At 43.0% G+C, this 16,063-nt stretch overlaps 1 protein-coding gene and 1 long non-coding RNA gene across 2 annotated transcripts; one reads left to right on the top strand and one right to left on the bottom strand.

Annotated features, from left to right (window-relative positions):
• Window positions 1–6,826: 6,826 nt before the first annotated feature.
• LOC143269014 (uncharacterized) lies at window positions 6,827–14,490 on the bottom strand. Its single transcript, XR_013045273.1, has 3 exons — window positions 14,067–14,490; window positions 7,847–7,924; window positions 6,827–7,299 (listed from the first exon to the last, which is right to left on the bottom strand). It is a non-coding gene; the product is annotated as an uncharacterized LOC143269014 (long non-coding RNA).
• On the top strand, window positions 7,108–9,707 carry Npy1r (neuropeptide Y receptor Y1). Its single transcript, XM_006987558.4, has 2 exons — window positions 7,108–7,803; window positions 7,913–9,707. The coding sequence occupies exons 1-2, from the start codon at window positions 7,108–7,110 to the stop codon at window positions 8,363–8,365; spliced, it is 1,149 nt and encodes a 382-aa protein (XP_006987620.1). The 3' UTR covers window positions 8,366–9,707.
• Window positions 14,491–16,063: the final 1,573 nt, after the last annotated feature.

The following is a 16,063-nucleotide window of genomic DNA, read 5'->3' as shown; positions in this document are numbered from 1 at the left end:
CGAACAGACGGATTCTTCAAAAGGTAAGTTTCAAGTCGGTGTTTTTAAGGGACTTTTGAGAAATCTCTTATTGATGGGGCGAGGTATGAGAGAGGAAGGATGAGGGTGTCTGATCCCGTGGTGAGAGCTGAGTGGGGCGTGGAGTCAGCCTTTTGCTTTGGCTCCCAGTGGGAGCAGGTGGCAGGATGCTCTAGATTGTGGGACAGGTCTGGGGCATTATGGATGTGAGACCTCAAAGGAGAGGGTACCACTCCTAGAGTTGGCGCATCCCGGCGCCCTGTGGTTGGGGGCTCGAGATGGAAACCTAAGTTTCCCTCTCCTCCTACTCTCTTAAAAGGCGGGGGAGGTGCCCTGGTTGGTCTTCTCTGCACCCGGGTAGTCTTCCTCATTTTCCTGTAGCATCCTGAAGTCTCTGTCCGGATGGAGAACCAGGAGTTTTCCTAGGTAATCTGATGGGATGCACTGGGCAGGGGTGGGGGCGCCTGCCTTCTGGATCCCGGTGAATTTGTCCGTCTTCCCACCACGTGGGAAAAAGTGGGCTGCCGCGGGTACTGGACCCCAGAGTGGGAGTGCCCCTGTCTCGATCTCCTGTGCCGGCCCTTTTAGGCTGTTGTTCCCCTTGCAAGACTTGAACCTTGTTTTCCTATTTCGGAGTTTTAATCACCCAACTCCTGGGCTCTTTTAGAAAGGTAATCATGCTGAGTAGCAGATTAGGGATGGACTAGAAGCAGACAGGTTGGCTGCTCCCCAGGTGGCTTGAAGAGATGCTAATATCTGAAGGACCCATGTTGGGCAAATGAGAGGGACAGACTGACCTCCGATTTCCAGCCTTGCTTGTTCATTTGGGCTCCTTCATTTCTGCTCTGTTAGTCGCTTATTTGGGTAGAGGTACCGTGATAGATGGAGATCTCTCTCTCTCTCTCTCTCTCTCTCTCTCTCTCTCTCTCTCTCTCTCTCTCTCTCTCTCTCTCTCGTGTGTGTGTGGTGTGTGTGTGTGTGTGTGTGTGTGTGTGTGGTGTGTGTGTGTGTGTGTGTGTGTGTGTGTGTGTGTGTGTAAGGGGAAATTAGGAATGAGAGTAATCAAGAAGACTCATATAGTTAATTATACAATACAGAAAAGGGTGATCTACCCGATTTCCCTCTGGTAACTTCTAGAGCATGAAAACCCTAGGGGAGAGTGGGGAGAGGGAGTGGAGATAAGGCGTGTCTCCAACTTCCACTGTTTTTCTTTTCTTCCTTCCTTTTTTAATTGGAGTGCTCTGTGATTTGTCAGGCACACCTGGGTCTTCCAAGAAGTATAACTATGGGTGACACCGGAGGAGGAAGAGGAGGTGTGGGCTTCCCTGTCAGTCCTGGAACTGAGAGCGGTAGCGGGAGCTGTCTGTGCTGGGTGGGCTCCCTAGTGAAGCAACACACACACACACACACACACACACACACACACACACACACACTCCCTAGTGAAGCAACACACACACACACACACACACACACACACACACACACACACACACACACACACACACGGAGGTGGGGGAAGGCTACTTCCGCAGAAAGCCCAATTCCTTACCCGTCCCAAAGACAAGTGCTCTTTCTGGCTACCATTGACTAGTGATTCCATGTAATTGTTTTAAGGCAGCTGTCTGTTGAACCGGCCCTTCCCCCACTCCCTGGAAGGAACAGGGAATTATGTAAGTCATTTAGATAAGCTAGCAGTAACTTTGGCTGTGTATAGCAAGGCTGTTTTTTTTTTTTTTTTTTTTCCAAAACAAGTGAGGGAATTTGAAGAAAAAAAACACACACCAGGTTATGCCCAGAGCGCTGTGTTTTGTGGTAGAAACAGCACTGTCAACAGCAAGGAGAGAAAGGTAGCATTCCTACAAGAAAGAAGGAAAAGGAAATGTTCTGGAAGGGTGGGAGAGGGGATGCACTTGGCAACTTTTAACATGTGTAATGTCTCTGAATGTACATGGCGTCTGTACTGAGAGCCAGCCTTTAATTCTTGCAGTGCTTAGAATGCTAAGACATATCGTGGAAGAGTAAATGGCAGCTTGTGTTCTTCACAATGAGAAGCGAACTCTCAGCAATGGCACTTTCCCGACCATTATTCTTTCTCAGAATTATACTCAGGTGCACAAAACATTGCCGTGTATCTATCACAAAACTGTTCCCCACGACTGGAATGAGTACTGCTCCCATACTTCACAAAAGAAGTGAAATTTGCATTGTCTGTACAGGACGAGTTACTTTCTACTTAGTGGGAAACTATTCCTCGCGGTCTGTCAAATGTAATCTCACAGGAATCAGAATAGAGTTGCAGTAAGTTTACTTAAACTCATTTGTAAGAGATCCGTCTTTACAGCCCACGAGTTGAAAGGACATGCCATTTTTGTGAATTCCTGTAGTCCTCCAAATAGGCCTCATATGAAATTTCTCTTTTCTTCCTCTCCACTGCGAGCATGTTGCCCTATGCCCCATGTCCCTCTCTCTCCCTGGATCATTGCAAAAGCCTCTGATTGAGTCTCCTTACTTCTCTTTCCCTTCTTAAATGTGGTACAAGCAGCAGGTAGGCTAAGGCTGTCTTTCACTTTTGCATTTATTTATTTAGCGATGGGGGGGCTGCATGGTATGGCATGCATCCATTAGTGATGGGGGATGGGCTATGGCATGCATTCATTAGGTGACCACTTGCAGGAGGCGGGTCTCCCTTCTGCCTTGTAAGTAATGGGGATCAAACTCAAGTCATCAGGCTTGGCAGTAAATGCCAATTTCTTGAACCATCTTACTGGCCCCTAGAGTAATCATTTTAAAGCAAAAACATATGCCTTAATGTATTTTACCAAAGGTTCCTCGTGTCTGAGGGTACAAGGCAAAGACTACCCCATAAAACCCTGCGCTGGCAGCCTCTTCCCAGTGAGCTCCTTCTAGTCTGCCTTCATTTCTCCTTCATCTTCTTGGCACAGCAGATGTGCTCAGGCTTAGAAATTTTATATTTGTTTGTGCCACCAAGGATGCCAGCCCTGAGGTGCCCACACTGTTTCCTAATTCAGCATTCCTGGATCTTTGCTGTCTTCCTGGGTGCCCAGCTGCCTTTGCTCACCAGCCAGGATTAAGTTCAAATTCCCAACAATCCCAGGCCCCTTTCTAGGCTATCACACTAGGCCGTTTTACTAATTTATTTTTTTCCTTGTCTTTCTGTGCCCATAAGTCTAACAAGTCAATGAAAAGGTCACTGCTCCCTCCACTGAAACCATGCCTGACAAGAAACAAACATACATACTTGTTGGATGAGTGAATGCTGCTTCAGAAAAGTTCTTTTTTTAATATGCAAAATGCACTATTTCCCCTAGGTACCTGACCCAAAAGAATAACTATTCTAATTGGAATTTGTTTTGCATATAATCATAGGTTGTGCCATTAATGTTGGCACAGACTTACATAAAACATGATTCCCACCATGTGCCTATTCTCATGGTCAAGATATTTTTATTCTAAATCAAGTATTTTCAAGGTATGATGAAGCTTTCACAGTGCCAACCTTGGGACATTACATTGAAATCAATGGGGGCTGATAAGACCAGTGATTAAAATCAATTTGGACGAGGGGAAGAATTTGAATTGCTGTTGACATATAACACCCAACAAATGGAATGAGGGGTGAGGATTCGGCAGTATAGTTGTAGACTGGGACAGATCCATTTTCTTAGAACACAACATTCACCCTGGGGCTCTCTGATAGTTAAAAGAGGTTTATTTGGGGCGACCTACAACCAGCAAAGGGATCAGTTATAGGATCCAGGAGAGGTGAGGTGCAGTCCAACGAGGTTCTCTGGAGAACTCTGACTTGGTTTGCAGTCAGCATCCAGCATCATGAGGTAGCCAAGGTGTTAAGGTCCAAAGAGGCCACGCCCCAGGGGCAGGTCATAGGCAGGTGTAGCAGTTACCTGCTGCCTCACTAGGGGCAGTGCTTCAAGGTCAAAGCTGGAACAGCTTCTCACCAAGCTAGAGCATCTTTAAGTTCTGGGATGAGGCATGGCAATGTTCCACATTTCCTGTGCCTCACACAAGAATCCACATCTACTCAGTGGAGCTCAGTGATAGGACCGCAAGAGAAGCTACAGGTAACTGGAATACACTTTGCTAATCTGCTATTGTTACTTTAAGTAATGAAAAGTCCTGTATTCAACTAGTAGCCTGAAGAGGACATGGCACTGTTTTTCTGACTTATTTAAGAAAGTTAGAGCTTTCCGAAACTACAAAGTCCTTCAAGGCTTGCTTTCCCACCCTACTTGATATCAATTGATAATACTCTTCTTGGCTTTGGAATTTGTGAGGTAAAAATAATGTGTGATTATCCCAGAAGTCATTTCAGATGGGAGCATAGAAGATAGAGTTGGAGTCTAATAATGTGCACACTTGAAATCTGCCATAGTGAGGATTTCTATTGCTCTGAAGAAACACCATGACCAAAGCAAATTGTAGAGGAAAGGGTTTATTTGGCTTATGCTTTCAAATCACTGCTCATTGCTGAACAACATCAGGACAGGAACTCAAGCAGGGCATGAACCCGGAGGCAGGAGCTGACACAGAGGCTCTGGAGGGGTACTGCTTACTAGCTTGTTCCCCATGGCTTGCTCAGCCTGCTTTTTTTTTTTTTAACATTTTTTATTAAGAAATTTTTTTATTCATTTTACATACCAGTCAAAGATCCCCCCTCTTCCCTCCTTCCACCCCTCCAGCCTCCCCCTCCCAACCTACCTTCCATTCCCTCCTACAAGAAGGTAAGGCTTCCCATGGGGAGGTACATTTAGTAGGGCCAGGTCCAAGCCCCAACCCCTGCCTCAAGGCTGTGCGAGGTGTCCCATCATAGGTAGTGGCTCCAAAAAGCCTGCTCATGCACCAGGGATGAATTCTGATCCTACTGCCAGAGGGCACCTTAAGCAGATCAAGCTACACAACTGCCTCGCTATGCAGAGGTCAGCCTGCTTTCTTAGAGAACCCAGGATCACTAGGCTATTGGATGGCACCATCCACAATGGGCAGAGCCCTCCCACATCAACCACTAATTAAGAAAGTGCTCTACAGGCTTGCCTACAGTCCAGTCCTGTGGAGGCATTTTCTCAATCGAAGTTCCCTCCATCTGTATGACTCTAGATTGTGTCAAGTTGACATACAACTAGCCAGCAGCCCAAAGTCATTCCGTCCCCATGTGTTAATGCTATAGTCCGATTTCACGATAGCAACCCTGTTTTATCCTCCGGTCTTATCCAGCTAAATTGTGATTTCACAATAGACAAGACCTCATGTTCTAGAAAGCAAAATTGCCAAAAGAAGGGTTTATTAGAGGTGTCACTTCAAAAGCAAGTGTGTTTCTGCACATTAAATTTCTCATTTTCTTTTCAATAGAAGTAAATCCACACAATTTTATTCATTGTTCCAAGAAAGACAGAGAGAGAATGCAGCCTCTTAACATGGGCACAATAGCTAGTTAATTAGCATGAGACATCCTTTCCCATGGATTTCCTTAGCAATGGGAAGATGATCAGAGGTTTCTCCTTTCTTTCTCTACAGGAGCTTCTGATCTCTGTGTGATCGTTGTAATTTATCTTGTCAGTAAGAGCAGTGTGTTTATACTACACAATGGGGTGAAAATCTAAGATCACAACTAAAATCACACCCCTGCACTGGACACTCACATAACTGGGTGAGGAGAGAGAATATTTCCTTAGATAAAATTTAATGAAAATCATAGTGTCTTAAAGTAGGAATCTCCCACACAATGAGAAACCTTCAAGTGGCCCCTGGAGGTGGCCAGCACATTCATGGATACAACACTTGCTTCGTTGACAAGAAGTTTCTTCCATTTGATTCAATTTTTGTTCCTCATAGTGAAACCATTTTTTCCCTTAAATTATGTGTCCTCTGGTCCTATTTCTAATTTCATTAGACATGCCACTGAACTTGCTTCCATATACACTATAGACTACCCATTAAAGCACAAGAAGTCAGCTCTGTCGTCCAAAGAATTTTCTGCATTAAACATCATAACCATTTTTCAAAAGCTGTCCCTCATAGGACCAAGTTTCTTGATGCGCCTGTGTAGGTCATCTCCTTGTGAAGATTTTTGTTTAATGACACCTGTCTTTCAAAACAGCACAATGTGTGGTTAGCTGTTGCCACAGTGTGGTATCTGCATTCACACTTCCTTTACCTATTCTTCGATGTTGTTTGGCTTTGTTTCATGTTTCCGTCTGTGCATTATGTTGTTTCCTGTACATTCACATTTTTGCTGTGTCTGAGAATCTGCTGTGGGCTCCATTTGTCTAACGCTTAGGAGGCATGAGGTTTACAAACTGTTCACCGATGTGTAGACCACTGAAAGTCAACATGTGAGCAAGTCCAGTTAAAAACATTTCTGGGGACCGGGGGTGTACCTAAGTGGGTAGAGTGCTTGCTTAGCATGCTTGAATCCCGGGGTTCAGTCTTCAGTACTGCCAAAAAATATCAAATGTTCTATTCAGGAGGTGGAGCAGGAAGATGAGAAATCTAAGATCATCCTTGGCTAAAAAGTGAGTTCAAGGCCAGCTTGAGCTACATGAGAAAGACCTTGTCTCAAAACATTATAGCTGAACTTTAAATTTTTTAAGTGTTTGCACTGCAGCTGGGCATTGATGGCACATGTCATTAATCCCAGCACTCAGAGGCAGAGGCAGGTGGATCTCTGTGAGTTCAAAGCCTGCCTGGCCTACAAACTGAGTTCCAGGACAACCAGAGCTACACAGAGAAACCCTGTCTTGAAAAAAAAATATTTGCACTGCTTGTGAGATTCTTTTAAAGATAATGATTTTATAAAACATTATGATTTGTTTATTTACTTCTGTGTTTTAATTTTAGAATTCTGTGAGACAGAAGTCATTTTGACTGCCCTTAATAAACTTGGTAACACAGCTGGCCTTTTTTGTTGACAGAGTATTCAGTTCAAAGAAATGAAGAATTGAGAGTCATTTTGGTGAATGGATTTCACTATATGGAATAAGCTGGAGATTTGACCAGTTTTGAAGAAACATACAGTCCATTTGTCTAATCCATAACAACAAAACCTAAAAAATGAATTCAACACTCTTCTCTCAAGTTGAAAATCACTCATTTCACTATAACATCTCAGAGAATTCTCCACTTCTGGCTTTTGAAAATGATGATTGCCACCTGCCCTTGGCTGTGATATTTACTTTGGCTCTTGCTTATGGAGCTGTGATTATTCTTGGGGTCTCTGGAAACCTGGCATTGATCATAATCATCCTGAAACAGAAAGAGATGAGAAATGTCACCAACATCCTCATCGTGAACCTTTCCTTCTCAGACTTGCTGGTCGCCATCATGTGTCTCCCCTTCACTTTTGTGTACACGCTGATGGACCACTGGGTCTTCGGTGAGACCATGTGCAAACTGAATCCCTTTGTCCAATGCGTCTCCATCACGGTATCCATTTTCTCTCTGGTTCTCATCGCCGTGGAGCGGCATCAGCTGATCATCAACCCAAGAGGGTGGAGACCAAGCAACAGACACGCTTACATTGGCATTGGTGTCATTTGGGTCCTTGCTGTGGCTTCTTCTCTGCCCTTCCTGATCTACCAAGTTCTGACCGATGAGCCCTTCCAAAACGTAACGCTTGCTGCCTTCAAGGACAAGTACGTGTGCTTTGACAGATTCCCGTCAGACTCTCACAGGCTGTCGTACACGACCCTCCTTCTGGTGCTGCAGTACTTCGGCCCACTCTGCTTCATATTTATATGCTACTTCAAGGTAAGAAAGCCGTTCGTCCCTCCCCCATCGTTTCCTCTCTTACCTTCTCTGTGTAGACCTCCCCCGTGAGGTGGATGCTCTGCTTGACTCACGCTTTCTTCCTCCCTAGATATACATTCGCCTGAAAAGGAGAAACAACATGATGGACAAGATGAGGGACAGCAAGTACAGGTCCAGCGAGAGCAAACGCATCAACGTCATGCTGCTCTCCATCGTGGTGGCCTTTGCCGTCTGCTGGCTGCCCCTTACCATCTTCAACACTGTGTTCGACTGGAACCACCAGATCATTGCCACCTGCAACCACAACCTGCTCTTCCTGCTCTGCCACCTCACGGCCATGATCTCCACCTGCGTCAACCCTATCTTTTATGGGTTCCTGAACAAAAACTTCCAGAGAGACTTGCAGTTCTTCTTCAACTTCTGTGATTTCCGGTCTCGAGACGATGACTACGAGACCATAGCCATGTCTACCATGCATACCGATGTGTCTAAGACGTCTCTGAAGCAGGCAAGCCCCGTCGCGTTTAAAAAAATCAATATGGATGACAATGAGAAAATCTGAAGCCGCTCAGAACATTTGGTCCCAGGCTACATCCGTGGAAAAGCAAGCACAACCTGCCGCATGCTTTCGTTACCTGTGCTCCCAGGGAATGAAGTGAAATGGCTTTGGAAAGTCCAGGACATTCTGGGTTGCATTTGACTGCTTTTGTTATGGTTGCCACGATTACTTGGCATCAATGTGAGTGGACTTTGTAGCCTTCTGGCAACAGTTTTGACTAGACTTCCTTGGCGAGTATGTGTGCGCATTTGTGTCCGTGTCTGTCTCTGTCTGTCTGTCTGTCTGTCTGTGTGCATGTGTGTGAAATTATGCATATGACATAAAGATTCTTATATTTATTGGAGTAAATTTCTCTGAAATATTATCATGAGCTCGCTTCAAAAGCTGTAGCTACCTGATATTCTCAAGATTTGGGGGCCTTCAAGATTAGATGAGATTTCCAGGGCCCTGGACTATCTTTATTCCATGCTAGGCATCATTTTAGTCTGTTACAAAGGTGGCAGTATACAAGTCACCTTTTAGAATGTGCCAGAGCCAGAAGAGAGTCTGAAGTCATTCGATGGCATTTCTCTCTCTCTCTGTGTCTGTCTCTTTTCTGAGAGGACTGGATTTGTCACTCCTAATCGAGTATCACTCAAGATAAAGATATGTAAAGAACACATTTTCAGCTGGGATTGCCATTGGGAATTAGGCAACCCACAAGAATGAAGTGGCAAAGCAGTTCCCTGATTTCAAAACCTTTCTGACAACCAAAGCATTTCAGGGTAATTAGCTTAATAAGTAAATTAGTCTTGCTGCAGATACTTAAATTGTATCCACAGGACTTGATAGTCGAGAGGTTTTGCATCGTTCATAAGAGTGTTCAGCACTGTCAAGATTTCTGGCACAAACATGTGACTCTGAGAGCATTTCCAGCTCACACTGCACAGCAACATAATATGCATTTTCCATGCAGCAGTGCCTACGTAGTAACTAGTACTTAACTCTTTTTAACTGTTTATCTTTCATGGCAGAGGACACATGGGCAATGTTAAAAGGATGTTCACCACAGCTAGCAGGTATCTATCCATACCCGTCCGTACCTAACACTTTCACTCAGCCAGCCCATCCTAGCTTGTATAAACTGTGTGACATGTGGAGTTTTACAATCATATACTATTATAGAGTGCTGATTAGCCATGTCATATTAACATATTACTTTCACATATCCTGTAATCATGATTCAGCCTCAGAAAAGATATTTTGAAGAACAAGCAGTTTCCATGTATTATACAAAATGTTGAGTGTATTTGGTTTTAGAAGGGCAAACACTTTCTGTATTAAAAATGTTTGGGCTTTTTCAGAAGAGTCTATGTTGTGTTTCTTTTGAGATACCACATCTTCCTGTCCCATGACTTCCCTTCCATGATATGGTATCTCCACTGTACCCCATATCAATTTGCTGGTGAGACTGTCTATTCTGTAACCACTGATGACTGATTCACTTTACTTTTCTAGATGTGAAAGATTCCTAAAGTCAGGGACTATATAATAATGATGGCCCACAGTGCATTTAGCACAGTGACAAGTAATTAGGATGACATTTTAAATATATTTCAGGGGCTGACGAGAGAGCTCAGTAGGTAAAGAACTTGCTGCACAAGCATGTTGTCTGGAGTTGGATCCCTTGTCCCATGTATGTAAATGCTGGGTGGGTGTAATTCCAGTGCCCCAGGAAGAAGACCAAAGATCCTTGAGGCAAGATGCACAGACCTAGCCAGCTCTGGGCTCAGTGTAGTGACACCCAACATCAACCTCTGGCCTACACATACATAAACACACATGCATACACCTTCACCCAGCATAAAATCACATCCACACACTCATGAGCACATATATGCACACTACACATATCCAAACATCTGCCTACATATACATATGGTCATATAATTTCTAGAACAAGTTCATGAATGCAGGCAAAATTTCTCTTTTCCCATTGTGTCACATGGAATTCATATCTTGGTGTTTTCTTGGGTTCTCCTTATGTCCCTCTTTACCAATGGAACACTTTCTCTTCTGCTGTATTATTTTCACCCCTAAATGAAACAGTAATGGCCTTTGAGATGTTAGGATCCAACATGATTAGCCTTGTAAGAATACCAACCTTCTTATGGTAGCTGTTAGTATGAAATCACATGGCAGCCTAAGGTTGTGCTTTAAGTGCCCAGATGATAAGAGAGAGACAGTTCTAGAGCTGCTGCTTCTCCTTCTCCTTCTACTTCTTCTTCCTCCTCCTCCTCTTCTTTTTCTTCTTTCTCCCCTCCTCCTTCCCTCCTCCTCCCTCCTCCTCTCTCCCCCTTCCCTCCTCCTTCTTATGCTCCTTCTTCTTGTCCTTTTTTTCCTCCTTCTCTTCCTCCTTCTCTCCTTCCCCTGCCCCTCCTCCTCCTCCTCCTTTTTTTTCCCTTTGGTTTTTTGAGACAGGGTTTCTCTCTGTACCTTTGGTGCCTGTCCTGGAATGAGCTCTGTAGACCAGGTTTGCCTCAAACTCAGTGATCTGCCTGTTCTGCCTCCTGAGTGCTGGGATAACCACTCCTCGGTTTAGAGCCAATTTTAAAGATTCGTCAGAAAGTATCACCTTTTAAAAATCTCAAACCTGGGATTCTTATTATTTGGCATTTTCCTGCACCCAGAAACAAATGGGAAACTCTCTTCCTCTACTTAGGTGCCTTAGAAACCAAGTGCTACTGGGGAGCATTCTTAGTATACAGGTATTTGTCTGTCAGGACATTTTCTGAGGTGGCTGTTTCTAGGAAACTTACATGACTCTGGATTCCTTAACTATATGCACATAAGCAACTGAATATCAAATTATTCTATTTCATCCAAATATGTAGATGAGCTAACAGTTGAATTAAGAGCTAGCACCAATGTGCTAGAGTTGAAGTAGGAATAATGGCCATATTAAAGGCAAACTATGGAAACATTGGCTTCTTAAATTCACAAGACACAATTGTTAGAATCACAGCAGAATTAAGAGAGCTTGTATGAACTGATGATCACTAGAGGTTTGGGACCTCTAATACAGCAAGCACTATGTCAAATGTGGAAGTCCTGATTGACATGGTTGCCATGCCACACAAGAGGAAATCAGAGCTCCTGCAAGTACACGTGACATAGGAACCCAATCCAAACACAGCTCACACTACTAAACTAACCACAGACCTGAAACTGTAGTTCCAAAAAACAATTCTGAAGGATTGGAGCATATCTCATTGGTAAAGTGCTTGCCTGGCATGCACGAAACCCTGGGTTTAATCTCCAGCACCACATAAACTGTGTGTGGTGGCACAGGCCTGTAATCACATCACTCAGGATGTGGAGGCAAGGGGGATCACAAGTTTAAGGTCCTCATCAGCTTCATAGTGAGTCTGAGGGCAGTCTTGCCTTTGTGAGGCCCTTTCTTGAAAAGAAAATTACTCTTGAAGTTCACATTACCTGGTGATAGCAACACCAATGATGCCAACATTTTCAGAAAAGAATGGAATGAAAAAGAAGAGTGGAGAGGTGGCCATAGCAGCTCTATGTGTCTGCTATCCCCTTCAGAGTTAGAGAAATCTACTTTAGAATATCATTAAATTATACGTTTTTATTTCATTTCCTTACTGCTGATGGGATACTCTCATCTCTTATTTGATCTCACATATTCCTAGTGAAATATGACTACATATTATACTCTAATTCCAACTATACACATTGATGATAAAAATACATATTCTATGTGACATAAGGGAAACACATCTATTGCTGGTGGGAGTACAAACTCATACAGCCACTATGGAAATCAGTGTGGCAGTTCTTTATGAAGATGGGAATCAATCTACTTCAAGATCAGCTATAACACTCTTGGGCATATACCTAAAGGATGCTTCATCTTACCATAGAGGCACTTGCTCAACCATGTTCACTGTTGCTCTAATCATAAAAGCCAGAAATTGGAAACAACGTAGTTGTCCCTCAACAGATGAATGGATGAAGACATATTTTTACACATAAAACATACCTCTACACAATGGAGTAGTACTAAGCTATCAGAAGAAAGTGACATTGTAAAATTTGCAGGCAAATGGATGGAACTAGAAAAATCATCCTGTGTGAAGTAATCTAAAACCAGAAAGACAAATATGGTATGTATTTGCTTATATGTGGAATATTAGCTGTGAAGCCAATGATAACCAAGCTACAATCCATAGAACCACATAAGATAGGTATAGAGGGAGTAGATAGATCTCATTAGGAAAGGGAAATAAAATAGCTATGAATGGGGGACTAGAATTGGAGTATTACATGAAGTGGAAGGGAGAGTTGGTTGAGGGAGGGAATACAGAAAAAGACAGCTAAAATTAAGGGGCATTTGAGAGGTAGTATGGAAACCTAATACACTAGAAGCTTCCTAAAATATATACACATATGAAGGGGCTCTAAATGAAATTGCCAAATAATGGGGGAGACAGAGTTCAAACTGTCCTCCTCTTGTCTGCAAAGGAAGCTTCCAGTACTGGGATATGGTTATATCTAATTGAGTTGTTGGCTAAAGTGATTCCCATGGAAACACTCAACAACCTAGTCTATTGCCAAGACAAATGGGCTGCTCTCCACAAACTAACATCCAAGCTTCACTGCTAAAGACAAAACCTATACAACTCATTGAACCTAGAGAAGTTGAACTGGTGCCTACAAAGAGCCTTCATCCTTACATTCTATCAGGTACAGGAAGGTATTCTACATGATACCAAAAGAGAAACCTTAACACCAGCCCAGACATAAACTCTTTGGTCTACAAGGGTGTCCCGCCTGTAAGATATGGTAGGAAAATGGTAGCACAAGGTTTATGAGAGTAACCAACCAATATCTTATTTGACTTAAGGCCCGTGAGATGGACCTGTCTTGGTTAGGGTTTCTATTGCTGTGAAGAGAAACCATGACCATGGCAACTCTTATAAAGGAAAATATTTAATTGGGTAGTTACAGTTTCAGAGGTTTAGTCTATTATCATCATGGCGGCAGCATTCAGGTAGATATGGTGCTGGAGAAGGATCTGAAAAGTCTACATAGTTGATCCGCAGACAACAGGAAGTAGTCTGAGACACTGAGTGTGGCTTGAATATATATGAGAACTCAATGCCTGTCTCTACAGTGACACACTTCCTCAAACAAGGCCACACCAACTCCAACAAGACGACACTTCTCAATAGTGCAGTTCCCTATGTGCTTGTGGGGGGGGGGGGGCAATTATAATCGAACACCACAGAACCCATACCTGACACTTAGGTGATCAAGAACCAGAAACTAGATAGTTCAGAGACCTAGGGGTAAACCCAAACCAAATACTACTCATCTAAACCAACAGCAGCAAAAACAAAGTGGCAAAATGACTCGTAATGACATCCTGCTATACTCATAGATCCATGCTTTGCTCAGCCATCATCAGAGAAGCTTCCTCCTGCAGCAGATGGGAACAAATACAGAGACCAAAGCCAGACATTATGCAGAGTCAGAGACCTTGGAACACTCAGTCCTAAAAAGGATGTCTCCATCAAATCCCTCCCTTCAGGGCTCAGGAAACTCTGCTGAAGAGGCAGAAAGAATATAAGAACTAGAGGTGATGGAGGTTACCAAGAAAACATGGTCCTTTAAATCAACATGAGCAAAGGTCATATGAACTCACAGAGACTGAGGCGGCATGCACAGGGCCTGCACAGTTCTGCACCAGGTTCTCTGTATATATATTATGGCTTCCAGTTTAGTATTTTTATGGGATTTCTGCATGTGGGAACTGGTGGGTCTCTGATTTTTGTGCCTTCTCTTGATCTCTTTTCTTCTGTTTGTTCATCTTGTCCAACTCCATTGTGTTAGTTTTTAGTTTATCTTATTCTACTTTATTTTGTCATCTTTGGTTGTCATCTCCTAGAAGGCTGTTCTTTTCTAATGAGAGACAGAAGTGGAGTGGATCTGGATGGGAGGAGAGGTGAGGAGGAACTGGGAGGAATGGAGGGAGGGAACATCGTAACCAGGATATATGATATGAGAAGAGAATCTATTTTCAATAAAAGAGAGAGAGAGAGAGAGAGAGAGAGAGAGAGAGAGAGAGAGAGAGAGAAGAGAGAGAGAGAGGAGAGAGAGAGAGGAGAGAGAGAGAGAGAGAGAGAGAGAGAGAGAGAGAGAGAGAGAGAGAGAGAGAGAGAGAGAAGACACATACAATTCCTCACAAGGTAAATGTGGCCAGCAGGTGGCTAGGCTGAGGTTCCAAGGACATGTCCTCTTGTGACATGGCTGCATTCTGTGTGGTCACAGGTCCCAGGCATCCTGCAGGCTTTTCTTCAGTGGCAGGGTAGTTTTTGTTCAGAATCAAGGGTCTCTACAATTAAGGTAGATTTTCAGTGTGGCTTAACTTCTTCTGTAGTTCCTGTATTAAAAAAAAAACAAAACAAAAACACAAAAACTAGGTTTCTATAATCCACCAAACAATATGCTGCACTTAAGTAACGAGGAAAAATGAAAACTTAGCCTACTAGGGTGAACTAATAAAATTTCCTAGAGTCTGTTTATATAATGTTTTTGACTAGTATGTATATGTTAGTAATTGGGCATATGCTGCATGTTGTTTGGAAATGTGTGTTTATGATGTGCTAGAGTTGAAGAAGGAGTGAATGACCGCACATAGCACAAATTGTGGGAAAGATATTTTCCTGTAAGTTGGTTCTATATTGATTCTCTTTCTCTCTGTACTTATGCATGTGTGTAGATAGATAGGTGATAGATAGATAGATGATAGATGATAGATAGATAGATAGATAGATAGATAGATAGATAGATGATAGATAGATAGATAGATAGATAGATAGATAGATAGATAGATAGATAGATAGATAGGTGATAGATGATAGATGATAAACAGACAGATATATTTAAAGTTCTTAAATGGGTTTGCTCCTCACTGTTCATTTTTTATTACACTAAAGAACTCTCATGTAAACAACATCTGTCATACAAAGCACCATCAGAAGTATTATTTTCCTTATTTCACAGAAAAGGAAACTGAAGCATGAGAGGTTAAATAACTTGGCCAATGTCACTTAGTAAATTCCAAAGCCAAGATTCAAATTCAAGCAGGTCATTTTCTGGGTCTTATGACAGACTTTTCAAACAATATTCACTGAAAACTCACACAGCATGTCCACCGCTAACAAAATTCCACAGTCTCTGCCTCTCCCACTGGCCAGTGTTGAATCCACACAGAACTCTATCAACAAATAACGCCTTCTCTATCATTATTACCATAATTGTGCTTGTAAGTCTCCTCTCCTTCATCTTCTCAGTCTTCCTTTTCTCCTCTTCTTCTTCTTCCTCCCTCCCACTTTTGTGGTAATGGTAACTGAACCTAGAGCCTCATGCCTGCTATGCAAATGCTTCTACCTCTGTGTTATAGCCCTAGCCCTTTTGTGAATGTTTATTTGGAGACAAGAGCTCATTGAGTTACTTAGTCTGGCTTGGAAGTTATTCAGCAGTGTAGGTTGGCTTTGAACTTGCGATCTTCTGGCCTCGGCCTCCCCAAGTCAGCATTTTTCACAGCTAACCTTTGGTATCTGAGATGAACTCCTAGCCACAATCATTTAGGTACAAGTACACAATTGAGACATAAATCCAATTCGCACAAGGATGTTA

This window comes from Peromyscus maniculatus, chromosome 17 (genome assembly GCF_049852395.1).
Source record: "Peromyscus maniculatus bairdii isolate BWxNUB_F1_BW_parent chromosome 17, HU_Pman_BW_mat_3.1, whole genome shotgun sequence".
Classification (NCBI taxonomy): Eukaryota; Metazoa; Chordata; class Mammalia; order Rodentia; family Cricetidae; genus Peromyscus; species Peromyscus maniculatus.
This window is presented reverse-complemented; position numbering and strand designations above follow the sequence as displayed.